This window comes from Takifugu flavidus, chromosome 4 (genome assembly GCF_003711565.1).
Source record: "Takifugu flavidus isolate HTHZ2018 chromosome 4, ASM371156v2, whole genome shotgun sequence".
NCBI classification, from domain to species: domain Eukaryota; kingdom Metazoa; phylum Chordata; class Actinopteri; order Tetraodontiformes; family Tetraodontidae; genus Takifugu; species Takifugu flavidus.
The window spans coordinates 13,109,235-13,136,592 of record NC_079523.1 but is presented as its reverse complement, the minus strand read 5'-3'; the positions used below and the strand labels follow the sequence as shown (position 1 = coordinate 13,136,592).

General features: G+C 44.0%; 1 protein-coding gene and 2 long non-coding RNA genes across 7 annotated transcripts in view; 2 read left to right on the top strand and 1 right to left on the bottom strand.

Annotated features, from left to right (window-relative positions):
* phc2b (polyhomeotic homolog 2b (Drosophila)) overlaps positions 1-27,358 on the bottom strand; it is a 51,163-nt gene that overhangs the window by 3,980 nt on the left and 19,825 nt on the right. For 2 of the 5 annotated variants that reach the window (XM_057031481.1, XM_057031480.1), the window contains exons 5-13: positions 26,988-27,149; positions 26,245-26,379; positions 25,700-25,988; positions 17,317-17,621; positions 16,549-16,723; positions 1,733-1,944; positions 870-999; positions 331-436; positions 140-254 (exon numbers count right to left, since the gene is read on the bottom strand). In XM_057031481.1, the coding sequence (XP_056887461.1) occupies positions 140-254; positions 331-436; positions 870-999; positions 1,733-1,944; positions 16,549-16,723; positions 17,317-17,621; positions 25,700-25,988; positions 26,245-26,379; positions 26,988-27,149 (1,629 nt within the window). Of the gene's footprint in view, positions 1-139; positions 255-330; positions 437-869; positions 1,000-1,732; positions 1,945-16,548; positions 16,724-17,316; positions 17,622-22,636; positions 25,203-25,699; positions 25,989-26,244; positions 26,380-26,987; positions 27,150-27,358 lie in introns of those variants that run through there. The other 3 variants (XM_057031483.1, XM_057031482.1, XM_057031479.1) reach the window with 2 other exon arrangements.
* LOC130524937 (uncharacterized) lies at positions 3,849-4,190 on the top strand. The gene is made up of 2 exons (XR_008950286.1): positions 3,849-3,968; positions 4,034-4,190. It is a non-coding gene; the product is annotated as an uncharacterized LOC130524937 (long non-coding RNA).
* LOC130524934 (uncharacterized) lies at positions 9,536-12,093 on the top strand. The gene is made up of 2 exons (XR_008950283.1): positions 9,536-9,953; positions 11,491-12,093. It is a non-coding gene; the product is annotated as an uncharacterized LOC130524934 (long non-coding RNA).

Sequence of the window (27,358 nt, the reverse complement as noted above, 5' to 3'; positions counted from 1 at the left end):
ACTTAACAATGATAAGATCATGTGGTTTTACAAAGAAAAGAAGGAAGTCAATGACACTTCAAATAAAAGCATCGACTATGCAAACAGGTCGCAGACATTTGGTGGAAAGTAACAGCTTCAGGAGGAAGTGAGGGAGTACCTGCTTCTTGGCCTCTATGCTGGCACGGCTCTGAGATTTTCTGCGCCAATTATTCACTTGCTTGTTCTTTTCTGGATGGAAAAGGCCCATCCTCTTTGTACAACCCACATTGTACCTGTCCAGAAGAGTACATCATTCAAGATTCAATCCCCCACAAAACCAAACTTAATAGGAAGTGTACAGCCACTTGCCTTTTGGCACAAACCACAGAGCAGAATCTTTTGGAGCCTTTGAAAGTGTAGGCGAAGTCTACCCAACCACAGTATTCACATGTCAGCTTTGGTTCCTGTTCTTTTTCTGTCAGAAATCAGAGAGGAAAAAAGGAAAGAAGGAAAGAAAATAATTTAAATTAGAATATAGTGAGATGACCTATACCTCACCAAAAAGAGTGTTCATTTGAGAATGTCAGTATTTCAGCTAAAACTAAATAAGATATCTTTATAAGACTGTATCTATTTTGTGAGATACAAATGTGTTGGTGAGGTCATTTTCTGTGATGAGTGAACTGAACAGAAATGACAATTTTCTAAAGTAGTTGCACGCCAGTTCCCAGCTGTGTGTGATAAAAATAATGGCAAAAACTGTCAGGACACGATGGTCAATGGGTGAATGTATTTCTACGCTCCCTAAACTGGAAGAAGCCCTGTGTTCCTCCATTCTCCAATTTTACAAATCCATCACAGGTGTGACACATTCTTGCATACAAAAATAAATATGTGTCTTGTGTCACCTGGCTGGCTGATGTCATCAGTTTCAGAGTCGCTATTGGCAGCGTTGCTGACTGGTGTGTTGTCTGGATCAGAGGACAGCTGATGATCCAACTTCTTTGCGCTGTCGATAAGAATGGGCAAATGCTCCACCTAGTGGGGAAGGGGGGACATTTTAAAATATAAAAAACCCAACTTAATCAAACCTCAACCACAAGACTGACAAATTCAGTAGACAATATAGATGATGTTGCATCTTATTACCTACGAAGCTGCATCTGCCCTCCCAAAGCTTCTCTGTCTAGTATACTGTATTTTCGCGACCATAAGGTGCACAAGTCTTCAATTGTCTCCAAAATGGACAGGGCACCTTATAATGTGGTGCACCTTATGTGTGCACCGAGTTCCAAAATCTGTAAATGCTTTTCGGCTTCCACAAAAGCCGGCATCATTCATGAGGAGCCGCACGGCAACGAGAATGACTCTTGACAATGACGAGAGGGAACCTGGCACGTTCGATGGAGAACTGATCAAAAAATAACGTGAGTACATTGCTAAATACACGCTAGCATGCATGTTTTAAGGTAGTGTATGATTTACCCTATAATATTTGCCCCATAATCCGGTGCACCTTATGTATGTGTTAAATACAGAAATAGCATCCGTAACTAAGACTGCGCCTTTTAATATGGTGTGCCTTATGGTCGTGAAAATACGGTAATTAATGACTGAATCAAACAGAAGCTGTTAGCTGTCATGATTGGTAGTAGCATAGAGTTGGTGTTTTGCCGCTGACAGCCCCTTGCATGCATTCGTTCTCGAGCACGCCTGCTCCAGGGAAGTTAATCCCATCTTGCTTCCACTGAAGCAGGGATTGTACACTTACACACACAGGAAATGGCTCCGCTCCCTCCTGGATGACAAACCCCTCGATAACATGTGTGAGGACCTGGGGCTTCACAATGGCCTGTGGCGGCTTGTTCTCTCCGTTCTGCGGTGCACTGCCCGTCACACTGGGTGTTTCAGTCTCATTTCCTGAGGTCATGGCTGGATGTGGGGTCACTGGTGAAGCATTGGGCCTCTTGGTTGGAGTCCCTCCTGAACAATGAATTAAGACAACACAGTGAAGTTAACGTAAAGGGAGACAGAAGCTGCACTTATTATGAATAATTTTTAAAGCTAAAATGTTAATAATATATGATAACTGGGCATTTTAACTATTTTGAGCTAAATTATGCACAGCATGATCACCATCCTTAATTTGTTTAAAATCCAGTATTCAACATTTAATTAAAACATTTGCTGCTAGATCTATACTTAGCAAAAGTTTAATTCTGATATGAATATTGTTGTTATAATGTGATATCACATAAAAAACATGCCATCATATGCAATCCTTGATAAAGAAACCTGTAAGGGTAACAATAAAATGTGTCAACAAGCCTTAAACACAGGAAAGAAGCAGATATGTTTATACAATACCAGATTTACATCTCAATAAACATTGCAGTTGAGCCTTCAATGCAATATATCTGCTGATGAGACAACATTTACTATTGTTAGAAAATGTAAATTTTTTCCCATCAGTTTCCAGTTACCTGAAGTCAAACTGATGAGCTTCCCTGAAGCTTCAAAAGGTTACTGTAAACAAAACCTGATAATTTACAAAGCATTGCTGGTGTTTTGTCGGAGAATTGTTCTTACCACCATCTTCAGACCTCACAAATGTGCAACTTAACCTTCCTTTCTTGTAATGGTCCCACCCACAACGCCTCGTCGCTCCTATTCGTGTGACCGTAATTGTGTTTTTACTGCGCGGCTGGTTCTGCTTCTGAGATGTGAAAAATGCTTTATGATAAAGATCCGCCCTTCTGATCCCTCCTGCAGCTGATGTCGCTTCCAATCCTCCTTAGCCTGCAGTAGCAACACTGCACCTTTCAGCTGAGATAAAATGCTCCAGCTCAATTCTGAAAAGGTTTTACTTTTTTGCCTCAACTGCAGCACTTGCGCTTTTGTTATGGATGCAAACCCACCTAGCAAAAGCTCACTGCTCTGCATGTAGGCTGGGCAGGAATTAAACACAAATGACATGATTAATTTTCTGCCCTTATTTTATATAGATTTGGTTTAGTCACTTACGGTGTTACAGCTTTCATAAAGCAAATGTTGCGATATGATGGTGTTAAGGGAGAAGATTAGGAGAATATAGTTCTGGAACTGGTGATGGTACTATAATATAGCATTTTACAGCTCTGCAATTCTAACAAATACTTTCACTTCAGCCATTTTTATTGATTACTGGTTGAACAGTGGAAAGTGTCCAATGAAAGATGCAAGGTACCGTAACCCCAGAGACCTCAATGTACATTGCATAAAACTCAGTCCACAAAGAGTCCTCTATTCATCTATCATTTTATGATTAGTACTGTTTGGAACTACTTTGGAGAGGCAATTTTCTACAGATAGTGATTCATGTCAACATCCATCCATCCATCCATCATCCATCATCATCATCCACCATCCATCCATCCATCCATCCATCCATCCACCATCCATCCATCCATCATCCATCCATCCATCCATCCATCCATCCATCCATCCATCCATCCATCCATCGATCGATCGATCGACGATCGATCGATCGATCGATCGATCGATCGCAGGGGCAGCGGCCTAAGCAGAGAGGCCCAGACTTCCCTCTCCCCAGCTACTTCTTCCAGCTCGTCCGGGGGAATCCCCAGGCGTTCCCAGACCAGTCGAGAGACATAGTTTCTCCAGCGTGTGCTGGGTCTTCCCGGGGGGCTCCTACCGGAGGGATATGCCCTGTACACCTTTCGGTCACTACCCAAAGCTCATGACCATAGGTGAGAGTAGGAACGAAGATCGACCGGTAAATCGAGAGCTTCGTCTTTTGGCTCAGTGCTCTCTTCACCACAACGGACCGGTGCAGAGTCCACATTACTGCTGATACTGCACCGATCTATCTGTCGATCTCACGCACCTGTGAGAAGAATTATTGTTATTGTTGTTATTAGTATTATCTTTAAATGCTATTGTATGTAGATTTTGAGTGTTTGAGGAATGTTGATAAGAAAAGAAGAACATGAGAGTGTTTCGTAAAGGTGCTGAAGTTGCTGACAACCAAGCCCAGCACCCAGATGTATCCTGTTGGTCAAGATTAGAGAAGTTTGTTAAGATGGGAGAAGATGTCAGAAGACAATGAGTTATGAAACCCTGTTTGGACACCCATTCTGTTTGCACCAATAAAAGAGGTGAGCGAGCAGCAGATGAACGGAGTTGACAGAGGAAGCTTGAACTGCTGCTCAGCTCTCCCTTGCAAGGAACTCCTGTTGTTTGCGTGGTTACTCTGAGTCTAGTGAACGAACAGCGCGGGTGATCAAAACTTCACCCTCACAAAATTTGGTCCTTCGAGCCGGATCCCAAGACCTGAAGAGGAGCGCCGTGGGACGACCGAACGCCGAAGTCTGCGCGCAGCCGGAGTCAAAAGACGTCCGAAGTGAAAGACCTTTCATCACGAGTTGACGGAAGGCCGGTCTTCGTCCCTCCCAGGGCGACCATCTCCAGTGACGGGAAGAAGGCACCAAAACAACTCAGAGAGAAACCATAGAAGCAACGGAGTGAGTATAAGACACAAAAAGCGCTACACGAAATATACCACTGTATTACCTGCCTGGTCATCGGGAGAGAAGCAGAGGCAAGATACACCCGCCTCCTCGGAGGTAGAAGCTTGGTGTATACTCTCCTGATTAAAAAAGAGGGGTTATAAGGCCATGGTGGAGGGACTGAACTAGATATCCTGTATGGATTGAGGGTTGTTCAGTCGGGAGATCAGAAATCTCCACCCAAATACATAAAAACTGATAAAATAAAGTGCAAACATGGGCAACCAACATTCCACAAAGGGTGCTGAATTCGAAATTCCAGCATCATGTAATCACATGGAAGACAAATATCCAGGTTCATGCTCATATGTTCAGCTGTGGATGACTAAGTTCGATTGGGATGGTAACTTAGACAGGCCAGACAATATTATAAAATTAAAAGAAGATTTAATAGAATATGGAAAGAAACATCCAAAAGTAAATGTGGGGTTGACACAATGTCATCTCAGGCTCACTGAATCAAAATATAGAAGAGAAAAACAAAATCAAGAAAAAGAGAAACGAAAAAAAAAAGAGAAAAAGAAGAGAAAATAAGAACTCCTTATACCCATTGCTGAGTGCGTACGTGAGGGCGGAGGACAACGAAACAGGATGCAGGAGTCAATTGATAAATGTGCCTCCTCCGTATGTTCCTCCACCTCCTGTTCCACTAGCTCCCCCTCAGGCAGTCCCATTGGACCCGCCCGGAGCCTTAGCCCCCCCTTGCTCCAAACACTAATCCTTTTTTGGGCCCCTCTCCATCGGGAGCCCAGTACAGAAATTACCACATGCAGGACAACACTGTGCAGATGTACCCATTGATCCAGGTTGCAAATCCACAAGCCGGTGTGCAGGGTCAAGATCCTACTATCTTGGTGTATAGAACCTGGACTCCAGAAGACTGTAAAAAAGCTTGTGATGACATAACCTCGCCCCGAATGGACGTAGAGTCGTGCATCCAAGACATAAGACAGTTACTAAGAAGTTACCATACTAACGGTACTGAAACACAGCAAGTCCTCATGTGCGTTAATGGCAAAAAATGGGGCACTGTTAGAGGAGATTGGGTCCCAGTGGATCCAGCCACTCAACAACCATGGCAGCCTGGCAGCCAAGAACTAAATGACAGACTTGACAGACTGTATGAGCGCATGCAAACTACTTTTAACAGACGAGCTGACTACAGCACCATTACGGCCACGAGACAAAAGATTGACGAAAGTTTTGAAGACTATAGTATGAGAATGAAAGATGTGTTCCGGAAGAATAGTGGAATTCCGTATGCGGAAGAACCAGAAGGTCCCTACCAACAGCAGTTAAAGCAAGCTATACATGGGGGATCAAAATCAGAGATAAAAACCTGGGTAGAGAGACAGTTAGTTGATTTCGGAACTTGTAACCTAGGCCGCTATGAACAACATGCTATGCATGCTGAAAGACAATGCCAAAAAAGTAAGAATCAATTAACAGGCATGTTTTTCAATGCCAATCCTTTCCCAAGCCGAGGCCGAGGCCAAGGGCGTGGGCGAGGCCGAGGTGGAAGGGGAGGAAGAGGCAATTCCGTGAAAATGATCAGTGTCATTATTGTAAAAATTATGGACACTGGGAACGTGATTGCAGAAAGAAACAACGTGACCAGAGAAACAATAGAGGACAGCAGCAAGGTTCTAATCCACCCCAGCAATGACTAGAACCGGAAAAAGATGTCACAAAAATTAAAACAAATCAGGGCACAAAATTTGATCAATTTGAAAAAGAAGACTTAGAAGATGTTTTAGACTTAGAAACCATCTTCCTGTTTGCTGAAGGCAAACCAGAAATACAACTGACCGTGTTAAGCAATTCTTTAACATTTTTAGTAGACACGGGTGCAGGTAAATCAGTAATTAGAGATCCAATAGCTCTAAAGCCAACTTCTACACAGATTTTTGTGAGATCAGCAAATGGTCTCGTAACTAAAGAAAGAATGTCAGTTCCTGTAGATGTTTGTGACCCTGTAAGTGGAATCACGCTTAAAGCTCCTTTTGTGATCTCCACCACATGTCCTGTAAATCTGTTAGGAAGAGATTTTATCTCTCAGCTTCAGTTGATGATTCGTACCACAGCCGAAGGGATGTGGTCTGTAGATAGAATGGTTAATCTGTGGGTAAGTTTGTTAAATTTGTTAAACTTAAAGATCCACAAATGATTGTAATTATGCACCTATATGTGTGTGGTCAAACGGCTGTCTGCACGGCAGGAAGTTTTCTCTGCCGAAGCAGCAGCGCTATTCAAAGTGTCAGGTTCTGTACCACATGTTTCTATTGCTAAACCGCTTAAGAAAAGATGGCAAGACTTGTGACGTAAAACACTGGAGCAGCCTGCCCTATAGGCCTAAGGGTGAGGTTGATTTTAATGATCAGTTCCAGGTGTGGCGTATTCCCCTTAAAACATGGTTGCTGACACATCCAGCAACGCACCTCACAGACCAGAGTTCATGAGAAGAAAATATCTTCCTCACGCAGGAGGAAGAGGAGAAGCTGAAAGAGCTTCCCCCTGAATTATGGTCGGAAGGACCTGCAGATGTAGGTCTTATAAAAGGAGCAGAACCTGTAAAAATAATCCCTAAATCAGATTATAGACCATTTCAGAGACAATATCCCCTTAAGACTGATGCACAGGAGGGTATTGTTCCGATATTTAACTCACTGCTTAAAGCAGGGGTTATCAGAGAGTGTCCTGAATCTCCTGTAAATACACCCCTATTTCCAGTAAGGAAGGCATCACCATCTACCGGCTGGCGGATGGTGCAGGACCTGCAAGCTGTAAATGCTGCAGTGGTCCCTAGGTCTCCCTTAGTCGCAGATCCATACACCCTGCTGAATGACTTAAACCCTGAACATCAGTGGTACACGGTGATAGATGTATCCAATGCATTTTTCTCTGTACCAGTACATCCAGACAGCCAGTTTTGGTTTGCGTTTACGTTTCAAGGACGGAGGTACACCTGGACAAGGTTACCTCAGGGCTACTGTGAGAGTCCCACAATCTTCTCTCAGGTAATGATGTCATCATTAGCTAAGTTTAAACCTCCGTGTGGAAGTCAAATCCTCGTCTACGTGGATGACATCCTCATGGCGTCAAAAACAGAGGGAGATTGTTGGTCAGACACGCTAGCATTGCTACACTGGCTAGCCTCACAAGGCCATAAATTAAGCAAAAGCAAACTGCAACTGGTGAAGCAGGAAGTGGTTTATCTGGGCCATGTTCTGACACACAACGGAAGAGCTATTCTTGAGTCGAGGAAAACAGCAGTGCTTGATGCTCCGAAACCAAAAACAAAGAAGCAGATGATGTCATTCTTAGGACTAGTGAATTTTTGCAGATCATGGGTCTTAGATTATGCGAAAACAACTGCCCCTTTACAAGCATTGATGTATGATAATCCCTTAGCAATGACTGATGTGTTAACATGGACCCCTGAAGCTGAAGAAGCATTTATGTACATAAAACAATCCCTTGTAGGTGCTGGAGTGTTAAAGCTGCCAGACTATCAGAAGCCTTTTGAGCAGGTTGTTGACTGCAAGGGTGACTTTATGACTTCAGTTCTATTGCAGAAGCACGGAGATAAGAGGCAGCCAGTAGCCTACTACTCCCACAAGCTAGATCCCGTAGCTTGTGCACTCCCGCCATGCGTTAAAGCAGTGGTGGCAGCATCTGAGGCAGTGAAAGCCTCCGCAGGAGTGGTGCTATATCATGAGCTAACTTTGCTAGTTCCACATGCAGTGTCAATACCGCTGCTACAAAGTAAGATAGCGTTCCTGTCGCCCGCACGTCATCTTTCCTGCATGGCAGTGTTGCTGTCTCAGCCGAATGTGACGATTCGTCGCTGCACGACCTTAAACCCAGCGACGCTGCTACCCACTGCAGAAGAGAGACACCAGCACAACTGCCTGGATGAGGTCTCCATTACGGTCCTGCCGCGACCAGATCTTAGTGATGTCGCGTTGACTACAGGACGGATACTCTTTGTGGATGGATCATCGAGAAAGGATGACTGTGGACGCACTAGAACTGCCTATGCAGTAGTTACAGCAACTGAGGTGGTGGAGGCGAAATCACTTCCCTCCTCCTATTCTGCTCAAGCAGCAGAACTTGTCGCACTCACACGTGCTTGTGAATTAAGCAAAGGACAAGATGTTACCATTTACACAGATAGTTAATATGCATTTTCCACGCTGTTTGTGTTTGCTCAACAATGGAATTTGAGAGGGATGAAAACGTCGACGGGCAAACCGGTCATGCATGCAGAACTGCTAAAAAAGTTATTGGTAGCAGTACAGCAGCCATGTAAAATAGCTGTATGTAAATGCACTGCACACACTAACAACACAGACGCAGTCTCACAAGGCAATGGCTTTGCTGACAGAGCCGCAAAGGCTGCAGCAAATAACAACACACTTCTTGATAATGATGAGGAAGAATCATTTAGCCTAGAACCTGCAGATAATGATATTCTAAAAGAAATGCAACAAGGTGCTCCAGAAAAGGAAAAGGCCACGTGGATGAAGCGAGGAGCCACACTGGATGACAAAGGACTGTTAACCATAGGAAACAAGCCAATCCTTCCCCGGAATATGCATAAATGGGCAGCATTAGTGAGCCATGGGCCATGCCATGTCTCAACAGGAGGGATGGTACAGATGGTTAATGAACATTATTATACTATAGGATTTCATACATACTCAAAAAAATTTTGTTCACAATGTGCTATTTGTGTAAAAACACAGCCCACAGGGAGCCCTTAAGGTCCCTGCAGGCACTACACCATTACCAAATCATCCATTTCACACAGTTTTTCTAGATTTTATTCAGCTAACACCATGTGAAGGTAAACAATATTGTCTAGTAGTGTTAGATGGATTTACTAGGTGGGTAGAAATTTTCCCCACAGCAAAAGCAGATGCACATAACACCACACAAGAAAACAGGCATCACACCCTTTGAAGCATTATATGGTCGGCCTTATGCCTACCATACTTTGCAACAACAAATGAGCTAGAACATGTTGAGGAAACAATAGCAGATTATCTGAAAAAAGTGTTACTCAACCGATGTGTGAATGCTGTAAATGTTCTGCCTAGTCCTGTGTCTTCCACAGATTCCACCCCCCAGGAACCCATTCAACTGGGCGACTACGTGTGGGTGAAGAAGTTTGTGCGAAAGAGGTGGAACACGCCTAGATGGGAAGGTCCTTATCAAGTACAGCTGACCACAAAGACTGCAGTTTGAGTGGACGGGAAACTGTCGTGGATACACCTTTCCCATTGTAAGAAACAGAAAATTCTTCCAGGTGAAGGCGAGGAAGCAGTGGCGGACTCTCCGTAAACGGCTGACGGCCTGTATAGGTCCAGCAACGGCTGAACCCCGTCGGAACTTGTGAAGAAGAGTTAAAAAGGAAATGAAGTTGTTCTTCCTAATTGTGGTGAGTGCTGTGACGGCGGGACTCGTGAGTTTCGGCCTTTGGAACTTCCGACAGGAGGGAGGTAATCAGGGACAGAAAGGTGCTCTGAGACAGGATGAGAGCTACGCGCGCGCTAAACGCACCGTAGTTAGCCACTTAGAACATCCGTGGTTAGAACAAAATCCAGAGTCCTCACACACTTACAGTTTGAATACATGGTGGCGCTATGCTAATTTCACAGCTCGGACACGGAATCATTCTCGTTGTTATGTTTGTTCTATGCTACCAGTTTGTGCATACACCGCGAGTAACTGCTGAACCGATGACAGGGAGTGTAGGACAGTGCTTCGTCCATATAGGGCTAAGCCGTGGCACGAACTTCACATTCAAGTTGTTGGATGGAACGTGGTTCACTCGCAGCAATTGCACCCAAGAGCCACTACGGACAATGGCAGGGAAAGCCAATAGATTCAGATTCCCTGTGCTAGGTGCGATAAACCACCCATACTGTTATGCACGAAGTGGTGGTAGAGACTTGGGGTCATTACACAAGGATGTCTGTAAAGTTGTTTATACGTCATGCACACTGGGAGTCAGTCGTGATGTGAAGTTAAACGTTACAACTGGTCGGTATTATCGGAGAACGTGTCTACAGCAAAATAAAAGTTCCGAGCAATGCGTACAGGAATGTATTGATGACCCCCGGCACCTCTGTGGTTTATTTACCTTAGATGAAGCAACACAGAGGTGTCCAGAAGGTTATAACTGTACATGCAACTATCCCACTTTCACGCCAGAAGACAGAGGTACGCAATTAGTGGATAAGGGATGGTGGTTATGTGGACATAATGCATATGCACACCTACCAGAAAATTGGTGGAGTGTGTGCTCCAGTGCATCTCAAGGATCACACAGTCATAATTTATGCTGCTAATGTTAGATCCGCACCACAGTTGCGTTCCAGGAGAGATTTGAATGACTATGAGTTCAAACCACACGACTCTGTGTGGGGCACAGATGTACCAAAAGAGTTTAAACACTGGACAGATGGAGAAAAGGTCTCCATTAGCCTTTTTCCGTGGGTAGGAGTGGCAAAGAACATATTGAGATTGGAAACAGTTGATTATAGGCTGAAAGTGTTTACTAATTTGACAAAAGTTGCTCTCACAGGGGTCAAGGAAGAAATGACAGCGCTAAGATTGATGACCATGCAGAATAGGATGGCTTTAGATCTCATAACGGCCCCCCAGGGAGGAGTTTGTGCAATGGTAGGAGATTACTGTTGTAAGTTCATGCCAGAGAATGATGCGGATGGTCACCTGATAGATAGCGTATTGAGAAATTTAACTAAGCTACAGAAAGCTATGATTGATGATGGTAGTCCTCCACCAGATTGGCTTACAAAAATGCTGTCGGGGTGGAGGGAACTACTGTTCAAGATAGGAATGATGATAGGGATAGTGTTGCTAGTATTAGCCATACTAGCTTGTTGTGTAGTACCTCTTGTTCGTGGTTGCATTGGCCGGCTCGTGGGATCAGTTGTTACTAGTACTATGCTGCAGGTGGAAGAACGATCTCTACTGGACGACGATGAAGAGGAATCGGAAGAAGAATGGATCAACGTAATCCAAGATGTAAAAGAACTGTTCAAGATGTCTTAAGCTGTACCCATGTTGAACTCCGAGTGTAAGAAATGTGTTTCTAGGAAAATGAAGTAATGCATTGAAATTTCATGAAAATGTAAAGATGTAATACTGATGATGAAAATCTAGACGCATTTAACGATAAACAGGAGGGAAATGTGAGAAGAATTATTGTTATTGTTGTTATCAGTATTATCTTTAAATGCTATTGTATGTAGATTTTGAGTGTTTGAGGAATGTTGATAAGAAAAGAAGAACATGAGAGTGTTTCGTAAAGGTGCTGAAGTTGCTGACAACCAAGCCCAGCACCCAGATGTATCCTGTTGGTCAAGATTAGAGAAGTTTGTTAAGATGGGAGAAGATGTCAGAAGACAATGAGTTATGAAACCCTGTTTGGACACCCATTCTGTTTGCACCAATAAAAGAGGTGAGCGAGCAGCAGATGAACGGAGTTGACAGAGGAAGCTTGAACTGCTGCTCAGCTCTCCCTTGCAAGGAACTCCTGTTGTTTGCGTGGTTACTCTGAGTCTAGTGAACGAACAGCGCGGGTGATCAAAACTTCACCCTCACACACCATTCTTCCCTCACTCGTGAACAAGACCCCGAGGTACTTGAACTCCTTCACTTGGGGCAGGATCTCCTCCTTGACCCGGAGAAGGCACTCAATCTTTTTCCGACTGAGAACCATGGTCTCGGATTTGGAGGTACTGATTCTCATCCCAGCCGCTTCACACTCGGCGGCGAACTGATCCAGCGATAGTTGGAGGTCACGGGCCGATGACGCCAACAGGGCCACATCATCTGCAAAGAGCAGAGACCCGATCCTGACGTCACCAAACCAGACCCCCTCAACACCATGACCGCGCCTAGAAATTCTGTCCATAAAAGTTATGAACAGAATTGGTGACAAAGGGCAGACCTGGTGGAGACCAACCCTCACTGGAAACGAGTTCAACTTACTGCCAGCAATGCGGACCACACTCTGACACCGATCGTACAGTGAGCGGACGGCCCGTATCAGGGGGCCCGACACCCCATACTCTCGGAGGACTCCCGACAGGACCCTCCAAGGATCACGGTCGAAAGCCTTCTCCAAGTCACAAAACACATGTGGACTGGTTGGGCAAACTCCCATGCACCCTCGAAGACCCTGCTGAGGGTGTAGAGCTGGTCCACCATTCCCAGGACGAAAACCACATTGCTCCTCCTGAATCCGAGGTTCGACTATCCGGCGGACCCTCTTCTCCAATAACCCTGAATAGACCTTACCAGGGAGGCTGAGGAGTGTGATCCCCCTATAGTTGGAACACAACCTCCGGTCCCCCTTCTTAAAAAGAGGGACTACCACCCCGATCTGCCAATCCAGCGGCACCGCCCCCGATGTCCACGCGATGTTGCAGAGTCGTGTCAACCACGACAGACCTACAACACCCAGAGCCTTAAGGAACTCCGGGCAGATCACATCCACCCCCGGGGCCTTGCCACCGAGGAGTTTTTTGGCTACCTCTGCAACTTCAGCCCTGGAGATACGAGAGCCTGTCCCCAGATCCACAGGCCCTGCTTCCTCACTGGAAGGCACATTGGTGGGATTAAGGAGGTCTTCGAAGTATTCCTTCCACCGATCCACAACATCCCAAGTTGAGGTCAGCAGCACACCATTGCCACTATATACAATGTTGACAGTGCACTGCTTCCCCTTCCTCAGACGCCAGATGGTGGTCCAGAACCTTTTCGAAGCCGTCCAGAAGTCGTTCTCCATGATGATTACGAAATCATCGAAAAGTAAGTACATGCTTGTGTTTATTCTACACCAAGAGTAAATTTAAGGCATCTGATTGGTTCTTAACTGTGGTAAAATAAGCATATTCAGCAGATGTGCCTGTTAACACACTGCTTCATTTCTGAGGAATGACACCAATCTCCTAGCCTAAAGTAATGCTAGCCTAACAGTCTTTAAAATCAGTAAGAGAAAATAGAGGAGTCCAGGAGTCCACTCTGGTGTCCAGGTAACAGTGTGGTAATGTACTTTAGTTGAATGACATCTTGAGAGACTTTAATGGAACGCGAAAGTATTGACGACCCCAAACTTAGTTACTCCTGCCTCCTCAGACACACCGTTACTGTTTTGAGCAAATGCATGATCCATGGAAACAATGCAATAATGTCAATAAAATGTATCTGATGGAATAGCAGAGTGCTAGCAACAAAATGGTTACTGTGGGTTTTTTGTTTTATTGTTGTCCTTGTGCAATTATTTTGTTAATAAAAATAACTTGAGATTGTGTAAATTGATTATATTGAATATTTTGATTATCAGAAACAGTTTTAAAAAAGCAAAACATTCAACGGGCTGAGTTGTAAGATATTTTTATCACGAAGCGTGTGCAACCCAACGTGGGGACAAACAACAAACTTAAATAATAACACTGGGGAACAATTTGACCAAAAATTCTGTTGTGTTTTTGCTGATTGAAACTAAAACTGGCATGCTGATTCCAAAATTGCAGTCAGGTTTTTTCTAGTATGTCAAGTTTTTTCTCCACAGCGTACCCTCCAGACAAGCAAAATTCCTCTCATTAGCTGTAGTAAGACTTGCCAGCTGTTTACGATTAGTCTCATCTACAGCTACGTGGGTGCAGTGCATTTCAGTGCAGACAGTGCGTTCAGAGGTGTGTGCAGCTACCAATAGGTCAATACTATCAATATCCTATAGGGCAGGGGTATTCACATTTTTTCAGCATGCAAGCTACTTACAAAATGACCAAGTCAAAATGATCTACCCACCACAAAAATGCAAAACATCTAATTATTTTCAAATGTATTGAGGATTCTTTGTATGTACAATGTATGTTGATGTACCTTGCATAACCAAATGAGCCAATATTGCAAAACACACACAACGGTAATAATTAACTGTTAACATTTTTTTGTACCGTATTTTCACGACTATAAGGCGCACCTAAAAGCCTAGAATTTTCTAAAAAATCTACGGTGCGCCTTTTAACCCGGAGCGCCTTTTGTATGGATTACGGTAATATTGGTTAATCGCGGCTACCGTAGTCAGTAGGCGTGGCCGAGGTAACAGCAGTAAATTCAGTCCCAAACCATTTCTGTCTGTAAAGACCCCAAAATGGCTCCTTGCAAGAGATGCGCTTTTGACGCAGAGTTCAAACTGAAGGCTATCAGTCACGCAGTTGAACACGGAAATATAGCAGCGGCAAGAGAATTTAACGTGAACGAATCAATGGTGCGGAAGTGGAGGAAGCAACAAGACGACCTGCGCCAGGTAAAGAAGACTCAACGGAGCTTCCGAGGAAACAAAGCAAGAAGTGGATTAACAAAGGAACTCCAGCCGCTAAATATTGGTGTCAACAGGGCATTCAAAGCTAGACTGCGAACTGCGTGGGAGCGGTGGATGACGAACGGCGAACACACGTTCACCAAGACGGGGAGACGGCGCCGAGCGTCATACGTCACTATCGGCCAGTGGATCGTAAATGCCTGGGCATCGGCCGTGGTCCGAGCTTTCGGGAAGGCAGGGATTGTCACTGAAATGCCAGACAACACCAGCGACACCGACCCTGATGACGACTTTGACGAGACGGAGCCGGCCATGTTGGACGCCGTATTCGCACAACTGTTCAATTCGGACACCGAAGAAGAAGAATTCGAGGGATTCCTGGATGAGGAATGAACTGATAAAGTGATCTTTACGTGTTTCTTTTGTGTGTTTACAACTTAACAAGGCTGGTCATACCGTGAATATGGAAATTACCGTTTGAACAACGTTGTCATATTGCTATTGTTATATTGCTATTGCTATCGCTTTGCACTACTTCGAGAGTTCGAGTTACCGTATATTGTGTTTGCACTAACGTTTGATTTACCGCAACGGTACTACGTGATAAAAATGTTGCACTAAATCGAAGATTTATTAAACTCCACTATCCACTTGTGATAAAAATGTTGCACTGCCTGTTATAACTCGCTGTTATTAAACGAACTGTGTTACGCGAAAACACTACGTCACTCGGGAAAAATAATAAAACAGCTGTTTATTCGTTTTGGGAGTGAATAGAGTTGTGAGAACGACGGTTTGTATTCTATTAATAAAGTTTGACTGACTTATCTGGCTGTTTTATTGACATTCCTTTTAGCGCAGCTCGATCTAGTGAACGCATCATGAAACCACAGGCACTACGCAGTTTCTATGCTATGCGCCTTATAACACGGTGCGCCCTGTGTATGAAAATATTTCTAAAATAGGCTGTTAATTGAAGGTGCGCCCTATAATACGGCGCGCCTTATGGTTGTGAAAATACGGTAATTGCCTGAGTTTACTTTGATCACTTGCACTGAATTGAATCAGCCAGGGATGCATAGTCCGGACAGTAGCTGCTGACAGCCAGCCTCAAGCACACTTCCAAATGTTCATCAGTCATGTTGGAACGGTATTTGGACTTAATAATCTTCAACACACTTCGAAAATGACATCGTGAAAAAAAAATCCACCTCCCATTCCGTATGAAAGTGCTATGTTTTTGTCTTCTTAGTTGGTCCCGCTCCCTCATTCATTTTGATGACCATAAGCTTTAGCGATGGCTTAAAATCAGAAGTAATTCGCTGAATAACTTAGCACCATTGTTTGAGCTTGATTGGTCACCTGAATGTCAAATTCAGTTGTCATCTAACTGGCTGCCCTGTATATCAATCAAGTGACGGGATGAATGATAGGCTGATATTTTTTAATGTTACGCCGCGATCGACCAGTACTACCTCTGCGATCGACTGGTAGACCGCGATCGACGTAATGACCATGGGGGGGGGGGGGATGGGCATAGGGGATACTTTGAACTATAGGGGATCCTATAGTTTAAAAACTTGATTTGATAGAGATAATTTTTGTGTTCCCCATTGTAATAAAACAAATACTATTACTAACAATGTAGATTACCTTGTGGTTCTATAGTTGGTGCCACTGGGTCAACTTTGGGTTGCTTAACAGGCTTGGATGTTTGTAAGGGCGATGTCAAAGACTGTTGCTGTGAATCTGTGGTGGAGGGTGGACACGACTCTCTGACAACCAGGGATGTTGGCTTATCTTTACTGTCCTGCACCAGTCGAGAGGCCTATAATGTAAGAGAAAAAAACATATGAGGGAAAACGTGAAAAAGAATTTGAAGGGACAGGATAGGGACTTTCAGCGGTTTAAGTGTCAGTGATTAGATTAGGATAAAGCAATTCTGACAAGAAAATATCACCCCAGTCTGAAATAATACATCGGGAACACCAGCATACTGCATTTGAACAATCTTCCATTCGAAACAAGGAGAAATTTAATATATTTTTGTCTGTCTACTATCATTCTAACTGCATGACATTCTTTGAATAAGATGCTCACTGAAAATTATTAAAATGTGCTTAGAAGAAATTGCAATATTTTGCAAAAGCTGCTATTAAAATGTAGGCATCTTTAATTTATCAGAATTGATCCTCAGGAAAAAGGGAGGGAGATCCTGGAGAGTGACTGTACTGGAGAAGTAAAAGGTTTGCATGCAGTTATGGATTTTAGACCAGTGACTTCACTGGTTTGCTTGTGACATTATCTTCACATATCTCTGAACCTCTCATAAATATCTATTTTGCATTTCAAGCCCAGTCCAAACTGACGTGAGCAGTCATGTGTTGCAACTAAAGCCTTGTTTGGTAGAGGTGTACTCACTGTTGGTTGTATTTGGAGGTTAATCGCAGTGAGCTGCACAGGTTGAGCTTTGGTGTGGTTCAAATTGGAGTGGAGGGCATGGGGGCTGATGGTTGAGTGGAAGATAGTGGCCTGTTGGCTGGGCGTGGAGGGCTGGTGTGCGGCAGGCTTGGGAAGTACAGGGACAGGATGTTGGGATGGTTGAATGGAAGCCGTCTGCAGCGACTGGCTGGGGGTCTTCTGAGAACTTTGACTCTGAAGGGCCACAAACTGCTGCTGCTGTTTGTGCTGCTGAACAAGGGAGTTGGGTTGAATCTGGGTGTATGCTGGAAATAAACCAAAAGCACATTTATTAACATTTATGAACTCACACAGCTGCTGGGTTCAATAAACACGATATAATTCCTTAACCTTCCAGTCTCATTTTGCTGTCATTTAGACGAGCATATGCAAATAGTTGGAGTCGTCTATGTGACACTTGACTGGAAAAAACAATGGGCCAGATTCACCAATATGTTCTTAAGAATCTTCTTAGATTCTTTCTTAAGTTGTGTTTAAGAAGTTTCTTAAGAAAACCCTACGTCGGATTCACCAACGCGTTCGTAAGCCCCAGAATTGTTCGCAGCTGTGTTCTTAGATTGATGAATGCCATCTGTTCGTAAGTTGAAAGCGCGTGCCAGGTGAGTCTAATTAACATACGATTAGCATAAGTCACCGCCCACTAATGCCCATAAAAGGAACTGCAGCGGGACCCTGTCGACAGAGCAAAAAGCAGCGAAATGCCCAAAGCGAAATGCCCAAAGCTTGCCTCTCCACGCCTGATTTCTGACGCCGTGTTGAACAATCAAGAAAGGATGGCTAACACGCTTGATAAAATTGCCTCAACCCTGATGACTATAGCCAACACGCTTAAAGAAATCAACGAGAATGTAAAAAAATAAGCGTGTAAAAGCTGTGCTCGGATTGTGACAATAATGCATTTTATTCACAAACGGGCAATTAATCGCGCTCGAAGGTGAACCGCGGGCCTGCAGTCTGGCCCCATCATTGCGTCAGGACGCACATCCTCACGGGGTTGTGGCTCTGTGTCCAAACACATCCAGCGCCCCTTTAACATGCCGATGGTGCGTTCAATGGTGGAGCGACTGCGCGCATGCATCTGATTGAATAAAACTCCTGTGGAGTCTGAGGGTTGGTCAGTGGTGTCAACAACCAGGGCATATCCTCGATCCCCTAATAAAATAAATCAAGATAAAATCAAATAAAAAGACAGTTTTGGCATGGTTTCCAATTTGGTTGATTAATGTTAAGTCATTGGCACATTTACGTCATTTTAAAATTCTCCGTAAATCACCAAAAATAGGAAATAAACAAATAAATAAATAAATAAATATGACAGAATTATCATTGTAATATTGAATTTTATTGAACTGCACAAGAGAAGAAAACACAACCATACCAACATGTCGGCACTGAAATGTGCGCAAGAGTACTCCTGAGTGTTCGTAGGATTTGTTCTTACCTACGCATAAATCCAGGATAAGAAGAAATTGGTGAATGCCACAATCTTCGTCAACTGTTCGTAAGTGGGACTTAAGAACAAATTTGTTCGTAAGAACGCTTCGTGAATCTGGCCCATTGTGGCATTCACCAATTTCTTCTTATCCTGGATTTATTCGTAGGTAAGAACAAATCCTACGAACACTCAGGAGTACTCTTGCGCACATTTCAGTGCCGACATGTTGGTATGGTTGGGTTTTCTTCTCTTGTGCAGTTCAATAAAATTCAATATTACAATGATAATTCTGTCATATTTATTTATTTATTTGTTTATTTCCTATTTTTGGTGATTTACGGAGAATTTTAAAATTACGTAAATGTGCAAATGACTTAACATTAATCAACCAAATTGGAAACCATGCCAAAACTGTCTTTTTATTTGATTTTATCTTGATTTATTTTATTAGGGGATCGAGGATATGCCCTGGTTGTTGACACCACTGACCAACCCTCAGACTCCACAGGAAATTGTATTCAATCAGATGCATGCGCACAGTCGCTCCACCATTGAACGCACCATCGGCATGTTAAAGGGGCGCTGGATGTGTTTGGACACAGAGCCACAACCCAATGAGGATGTGCGTCCTGACGCAATGATGGGGCCAGACTGCAGGCACGCGGTTCACGTTCGAGCGCGATTAATTGCCCGTTTGTGAATAAAATGCATTATTGTCACAATTTCAGTCTAACAGTCTTGATTCACTTCAAAAAGGAGTGAAAAAGAGAGACCGGTTTGAGAGCACAGCTTTTACACGTTTATTTTTTTTACATTCTTATTTTTTTTACATTCTCGTTGATTTCTTTAAGCGTGTTGGCTATAGTCATCAGGGTTGAGGCAATTTTATCAAGCGTGTTAGCCATCCTTTCTTGATTGTTCAACACGGCGTCAGAAATCAGGCGTGGAGGGGCAAGCTTTGGGCATTTCGCTTTGGGCATTTTGCTGCTTTTTGCTCTGTCGACAGGGTCCTGCTGCAGTTCCTTTTATGGGCATTAGTGGGCGGTGACTTATGCTAATCGTATGTTAATTAGACTCACCTGGCACGCGCTTTCAACTTACGAACAGATGGCATTCATCAATCTAAGAACACAGCTGCGAACAATTCTGGGGCTTACGAACGCGTTGATGAATCCGACGTAGGGTTTTCTTAAAAAACTTCTTAAGGACAACTTAAGAAAGAATCTAAGAAGATTCTTAAGAACATATTGGTGAATCTGGCCCAATGTCTCAGTGACATCAACCAGCATGTTTGGATTTGCGTTTGTTTAAATCCTTTTTTTCACATTGCCTGCCCTTTCTGAAAGGAAGAAGTGGCCTCAGGCTGATCTAATATCAAAAAGAGTTCTGCAGTAATTGTCAGGTGAAGCACAATGTCCACGACGAGCCATCCGAAGTCCTACCAAGTGCTTATGTTGAGCCACTGTACCAGGAAACAGTGAACAGTTGGATTATGGTGAAAATCAAGCAAAAAAAACAAAACAGCTATATTATTACAACAACTACTGCTAAATTAGCCATGTGAGCATGGAGGTGTTGCCTGATAATGTTAAATATACTCATCCCTCACCCAAAATCCTGTATTGTGGACAACTGCCTGTACATGAGCATTTCTCTGATAGCCCACTTGCCCCCAACCGGCCCCTTCCTTCTCTTGGCCAGTCATTTAGGAGGAGGTGACTTTTTTTTAACTGAACTTACATGCCATCGTTCAATGGCTTCTTTATAATAGTCCACTCAAAATGAAAATCAACTATTCACTAGGTCTATCATAGCAGATGTAATGAACAGATACTAGAATTGGATAACTACATCAACTTCTAATACTACACTTCTGTTTCAAAGTAATTGTGGGGGCACTGAGGGAAAGTTTCCATTTAATATTTAAAGGCTGTCTTGAATTCAGAGCAGGATAATCCAAAATATATATAATGGATGAGTACAGCACATGTCAGATTCAGGTCCTTTATTGTCCCACACGGGGAAATTTACAGTGCACGCAGTGAAAAATAAGATAAAATCAAATAGAATAGAATTTGGAATATACAAAGAGGATGTATATTTACAATAATATAGGTAAATGAATACTCGGCCCCTGTATACCTGTACATAGTACAGAGGGTGAATACAATATACATATCAGAATATATAATATTCAGATTGTGCTAGTGGGCGTTATGTTTATTGTGAAGTCTGACAGCAGCTGGCAGGAAAGATCTGCGATACCTCTCCTTCGCACAGCGAGGGTGGAGCAGCCACTCACTGAATGAGCTGCCCAGTGCTGTCAGGGTGTCCTGTAGGGGGTGGGACGTGTTGTTCAACATGGATGACAGCTTAGCCATCATCCTCCCATTTCCCACCACCTGCACCAAGTCCAGGGGACATCCCAGGACAGAGCTGGACCTCCTTACCAGTCTGTCCATCCTCTTCCTGTCCCTGTCCGTGATGCTACTGGACCAGCAGACAATCCCATAGAAGATGGCTGATCCCACCACAGAGTCATAGAAAGTCCTCAGGAGTGTTCCCTGCACTCCAAAAGACCTCAGCCTCCTGAGCAGGAAGAGTCAGCTATTGCCCTTCTTGACAAGGGCGTGTGTGTCCAGTCCAGGTTATCGTTTAGGTAAACACCCAGGTACTTGTAGGACTCCACCACGTCAACATCCGTTCCCAGGATGTTCACTGGTGCAGGCGGGGGGTTGTTTCGCCTGCGGAAATCCACCACCAGCTCTTTGGTTTTGCCAGTGTTGATCTGGAGGTTGTTCCACAGGCTCCAGTCCACAAAGTCCTGAATAAGTTCTCTGTACTCCGTATTGTCCCCATCAGTGATGAGGCCGACAGCAGCAGAGTAGTCAGACAACTTCTGGAGGTGACATGAAGATGTACTGTGTGAAAAGTCCGTGGTGTAGAGGGTGAACAGGAAAGGAGGCAGAACTGTTCCCTGCGGGACACCAGTGCTGCAGAGAAGCCGATCTGACTCGGAGCCCTTCACCCTCACAAACTGTAGTCTTTGTGTGAGGTAGTCCAGAATCCATGTCGTGAGGTGGTGATCCACCCCAGCTACCTGCAGCTTGTCCCCCAGCAGCCTGGGCTGGATGGTGTTGAATGCACTGGAGAAATCAAAAAACATGATGCTCACAGTGCTTCCAGCCTTCTCCAGGTGAGTGAGGGAGGTGTGGAGGAGGTAGATGACGGCATCGTCCACCCCAATGCTCGGCTTGTAGGCAAACTGCAACTGGTCCATGAAGGAGCTCACCAGTGGGCGCAGGTGGGCGAGGATGAGCCTCTCCAGCGTCTTCATCAGATGAGACGTCAGAGCTACCGGCCTGTAGTTGTTGACCTCCTTGGGGTGCGGTGTCTTCGGCACTGGGACGATGCAGGACGTCTTCCACAGCTGTGGCACTCTCCCCAGCTCCAGGCTCAGGTTGAACGTGTAACTGAAGATCCCACACAGCCGGTCCGCACAGGACTTCAGGAGCCTGGAGCTGATGCCATCCGGACCCGTCGCTTTCCTGGCCCTGTTCTTCTTCAGGGCCTTCCTCACCTGGTGTGGTGTGAGGGACAGGCTGGAGCAGGAAGGTGTTGGGGGGGGGGGCATGGGCCAGAGTGTGAAGTGTCGGGAATGTGTGAGCTGAAGTTAATGAGAGAGGGGGAGGGGGGACAGGAGGAACAGTCTATTGGGGGCACAGACAATGGCGGGGCTAGCAGCAGAGGAGACTGGGCTGGGGAAGGGGTGGGGTGGGTACCTGATCAAATCTATTGAAAAACAAGTTCAGGTCGTTAGCCCACCCCGGTCACCCACAGGTTGGGACTTCTGCTCCTTGAAGCCCGAGATGGTCTTCAGTCCCTTCCATACACCACAGATGTTGTTCTGCTGCAGCTGGTTTTCCATCTTCCTCCTGTAGTTGTCCTTCTCCTGTCTGATCTTCCTCCTCAGTTCCCTCTGCACAGTCTTCAGCTCTTCCTTGTCTCCAGACACAAAAGCCCTCTTCTTCTCCTTCAAGAGGGCCTTTATGTCTGGGGTGATCAAGGGCTTGCTGTTGGAGAAGCTCCGTACAGTACTGGTGGGTACGGTGTTCTCCACACAAAAGTTAATATAGTCCGTGATGCAGTTGGTGAGGTTGTCAATGTCCTCCCCATGGACATCGCTGAATACATCCCACAGGGTTGTGTTGAAACAGTCTTTCAGGGCCTCCACGGCTTCTTCGGACCATTTCTTCACTGTGCGGGTGACAGCAGGCTGCCTCTGCACAAGAGGTTTGTACACAGACTGGAGGTGTACAAGGTTGTGGTTGGCACGGCCCAGGGGAGGAAGAGGGAGAGAGTGGTATGCCTCCTTGGTGTTGGCATAGAAGAGGTCCAGTGTTTTATTGTCCCTGGTGTGGCATGTGACATACTGGGTGAATTTGGGCAGAGAAGATGATGGAGAGGCATGATTGAAGTCTCCAGAGATGAGGAGGAGGGCATCAGGGTGTTGTGTCTGCAGCCTGCTCACTGCTGAGAGCAGGACATCACAGGCTGCATCAGCGTTAGCAGAGGGGGGGATGTACACAACCACCGCGAGGGCATGTGTGAATTCCCTCGGCAGGTAGTGAGGCCTCATGCTAACGTCTATCAGTTCGATATCCTTACAGCAGTGCTGCTCCTTGATAGTGATGTGCCCAGGGTTACACCATCTATCGTTCACAAACACTGCCAGTCCTGCTCCCTTCCTCTTACCACTCTCCCTGCTTCTGTCTGCCCGTAGAAGAGTAAATCCTTCAAGTTGTGCGGCCGTGTCCGGAATTAGCGCGGTTAGCCAGGTCTCCATAAACAGCAGCAGGCTGCACTCCCGGTACTCCCGCTGATGCCGGGTCAGCGCCGCCAGCTCGTCCATCTTGTTGGGGAGAGATCTGACGTTCCCCATGATGATGGAGGGCAGGATGGGCCGATAGCGTCTCCTCCTGGCACGGCGCTCGACCCTGGCACGGCATGCCCGTTTCCTCCTCCTCAGCTCGGGGGGCACATCGGGTCGCTCCTTGGGCAGCGCCGCAGAGCTCCGCAGGGCGAACAGCTGATCCCTGCTGTAAACAAGCGAGCCGCGGCTCTGCGATGGGTCTCCGGACGCGGTATTGAAAAGTGAAAAAACAAGTAGAGCCACCAGTCCAAACTCCACAAGTCTTACGTACATGATGAAGATAAATGAAAACAAACCGAACACACAAAAACAAAAGTAGTAGGTGCGGAGAAAAGAAGAAAAAGTAAAGAAAAGCTCGAAGGTGAGCAGGAGCTGTTGTTACAGGCTGCCACTCGCGCGGCGCCAGACACAGGCACCACAGAAACTGAATCCTTGACATTTTTTTGAACCACTGCAGCAGTAAAACTTGCTGATGACTTTTTAATTGGCAGTAAAACAACTATTTTAGAAGTAAAAATTACATTTAACTCTTATGAGAAAGCCATGTGGGTATGGTCAAATGTAGAATTAAAATCAGAGCTGGATTAAAATCTATTTCATGATCCCCATTGACCAGGAGGACACTGAAAACCTAGGAGGATGGTACTTTCTATTCATGAACAAATGTCTCAGGTCAGCATGATCAAAAATTAAAGCAATATGAAATATGCTCATCCAACTTTTCACTGCAACTCATGCATGAGTTTATAACAGCAGACCTTTGGAAAATCCCAGCGTTTCCACATTTAGGGTTGCTGCTGCTTTGGCTTTGATTCAGGAAACACATTACACAGTGCCACTGAGAAAAAGAGTAAGACAGCAGGTCTTGCAGCATTATTTCCTTTCTTTAACCTTTCCTTAAGTTCCTTAAACAACAAATATTTCACGCAGACATAATTAATTGTCATGGATCAAATTCTGTGTATTATGGACCCATCTTAATTCTTGATTGTGACCTCTCATGTCTCAGAGAAAGTAATTATATACTAGTGCATATACTACTATATATACATATATAATACTATACTACTATAATACTAACTGGCCTTCAGCAGGAAGGACCCTGGTCCTGCTCAAGGTTTCTTCCTGTTAAAGGGAGTTTTTTCTTTTGTCACTGTTACTTGTTGGGGCTCAGGTCCTGGTAGTCTGTAAAGTCCCTACAGACACTTATTGATTGTAACAGATGCTATATAAATAAAGATGAAATGTAAAATGAAATGAAATGGCCTCAGGTAGCATATCCCTAAATATTGATGCTTTAAAACAGCAGTTGAATGTTTCAATGTGCCTTTCAATGACTGACAGACAAAGCAGCTGGTCTATTCTAGCAACACACCCTGAAATGGTGTGGGTTGAGTCCTCTTGAATTAATTCAATGTTGAATGATGTTGCATATTAAACACAAACACATAACATTATTAGAGCTCCTTTCTGATCTATTATTACGATACTATAAACAACTGACTGCATTTCGATTTTGCACCGAGCCCATGTTGACCATTTTGACCTAGTCATCTCTTTCAAAAATGAGGCATGCAGCAGCTGGATGGCAATCTGTAAGAAACATTTAACTATTTACAAAAATGAAAGTTAGCAACTGAATATTGACTGTCTGTCTATATAATTATAAGGACAATGCAAATCCTTTCTTTAAAGATACATTTAAGAATAGGTTATATAGGTACTATTAATGTTTATACAAAACTAAATTAATAATATCTAACGTTTGTCAAGTCAAGAATGTCAGCATGCCTTTAAATGTTTAAAAGAATAAATGCTATGCTCCAAAATTTAGCAAGTCAATGACACATTAAAATGGCCAAGATTTATTTCTGAAGCTCTACAATGGTGGTTCATTATAATGTAGTTGTGGGCTGTGAAACTACTTAAATTTTGGTGATTTGAATATCACTTACCTGGAGCAATCAGAGGCCGGGCGCTGACAGCGTTAACATTGCGGCTCATGTTTATTGCCCGGACTTCTGTAGGTGCAGTATTCTCTCCCTTTTTCCCTCCATCAGATATATTTTCAGAGGTAGTGGCCTTTCCTCCTGTAGAGGTTCCTTGGTTTGGATTTTTCATTACTGAGGCAGGCTGAATGGGCACAGGGGTCTGTTTCAGACTGAGGGCCTGAAGGGTTTGAGTCTGAGAGGAGGACGTGGTCGACACCTGCTGGCCACGGATGGTAAGATTCTGGACCTGATTCTTGCAGATTCAAAAATAGGGGACCGAAAAAAGTATACTGGTGATTTAGAGAAATAAAAACCTCCATATATATATTTTTTCATTCCTCTTTTTTTCAATGCCAAATTAATAGCAGTAAATAACCTGTTCTAAATTTTTATGGCATGTTTATTATTGCCATATGTGTTATAGTTGGAATTGTTATCAGCAAGATGCATCATATCTATAATACAACTTAGAAAAGTTTGGAGACTAAAAAGGTTTCAAATTTACCTACCAGTGAGGAAGCCTGTGTAGAGTTCTCTGACTGGACAGCCGTCACAGTGGCTGTGGGAGTAAAGATGAGCTGTGGGGAAAGAGGAACAGCCTGACCTAGACGTCTGGCCACCTGAACCAGGTTATTCTGTTGCGCCTGGAAAGTATCACACCTGTCAGCATCAAATGCGTGTATAGTTGCACACAACACAAGAAATAAGAAAAGATAAAGTAACCTATATTTATAAAAGTATAACATAAGATTTCAATACATTAAATATCTGCTCATTAGGTTACAAATCATTGTCATAAGGTACAAACCATAAGTGATAACCTTGTGACATCTGCACAACTGATGGCAATTTGAGAGAAAAATAATAATATAAAAAGTATATAAAAATAATACAAAAATAATAATATAATAATAATAATATTGCTCCACAATTAAAACACAATACACTGCAACTGGGTAACAACCTTAAGCTCTAGCCAAGACAATATCACAGATCTCAACAAAATCCTTCGTAAGCACAAATCTTGTAAACACTCCATTTTCTAGAGACAGATTATTCCACCCTTGATCTCTGAGGGCCCAATAAATTATTATAATTAACACTGATATAACAAATGAGAAATAAGAGAATATTAAACACCACACATGTCTAAAATGTTGTGTGTCTATTACAAAGCAGTAAGTTGTACATGTGTATGTTTGTATCAATCCAGAGTGGCTATGCTTCTTATGTCTTACGCTGAAATTCTCACCATCTGTGCACGCAGGTACATCTGTGCTTGGCTTGCTGTAAGAGTAGGGCTAGATGGACTACCCAGAAGAACAGCTTGTTGAGATATGCTGGTGGGAGTCGAACTAATACTTTGGGCCCGGCTGATCAGCTGTGCTGCTGCTGGGGAGTTGGTAAGGTTGATCTATGGAGAAAGTATAATTAGGTTAGACAGCACTGTGATAACAATTTAAAGAAAAATTACTTCTTTTAAAAAATATTAAATATACAATCGAGAAATAAATGCAGATGAATTGTATTACATACAAGTTTTATTTCAAGCGAGTACAACCCTCAGGTTGCACCAGATATCTCTAAGCCAAAACTAAGCCAAACTTATTCCCATTATAATGC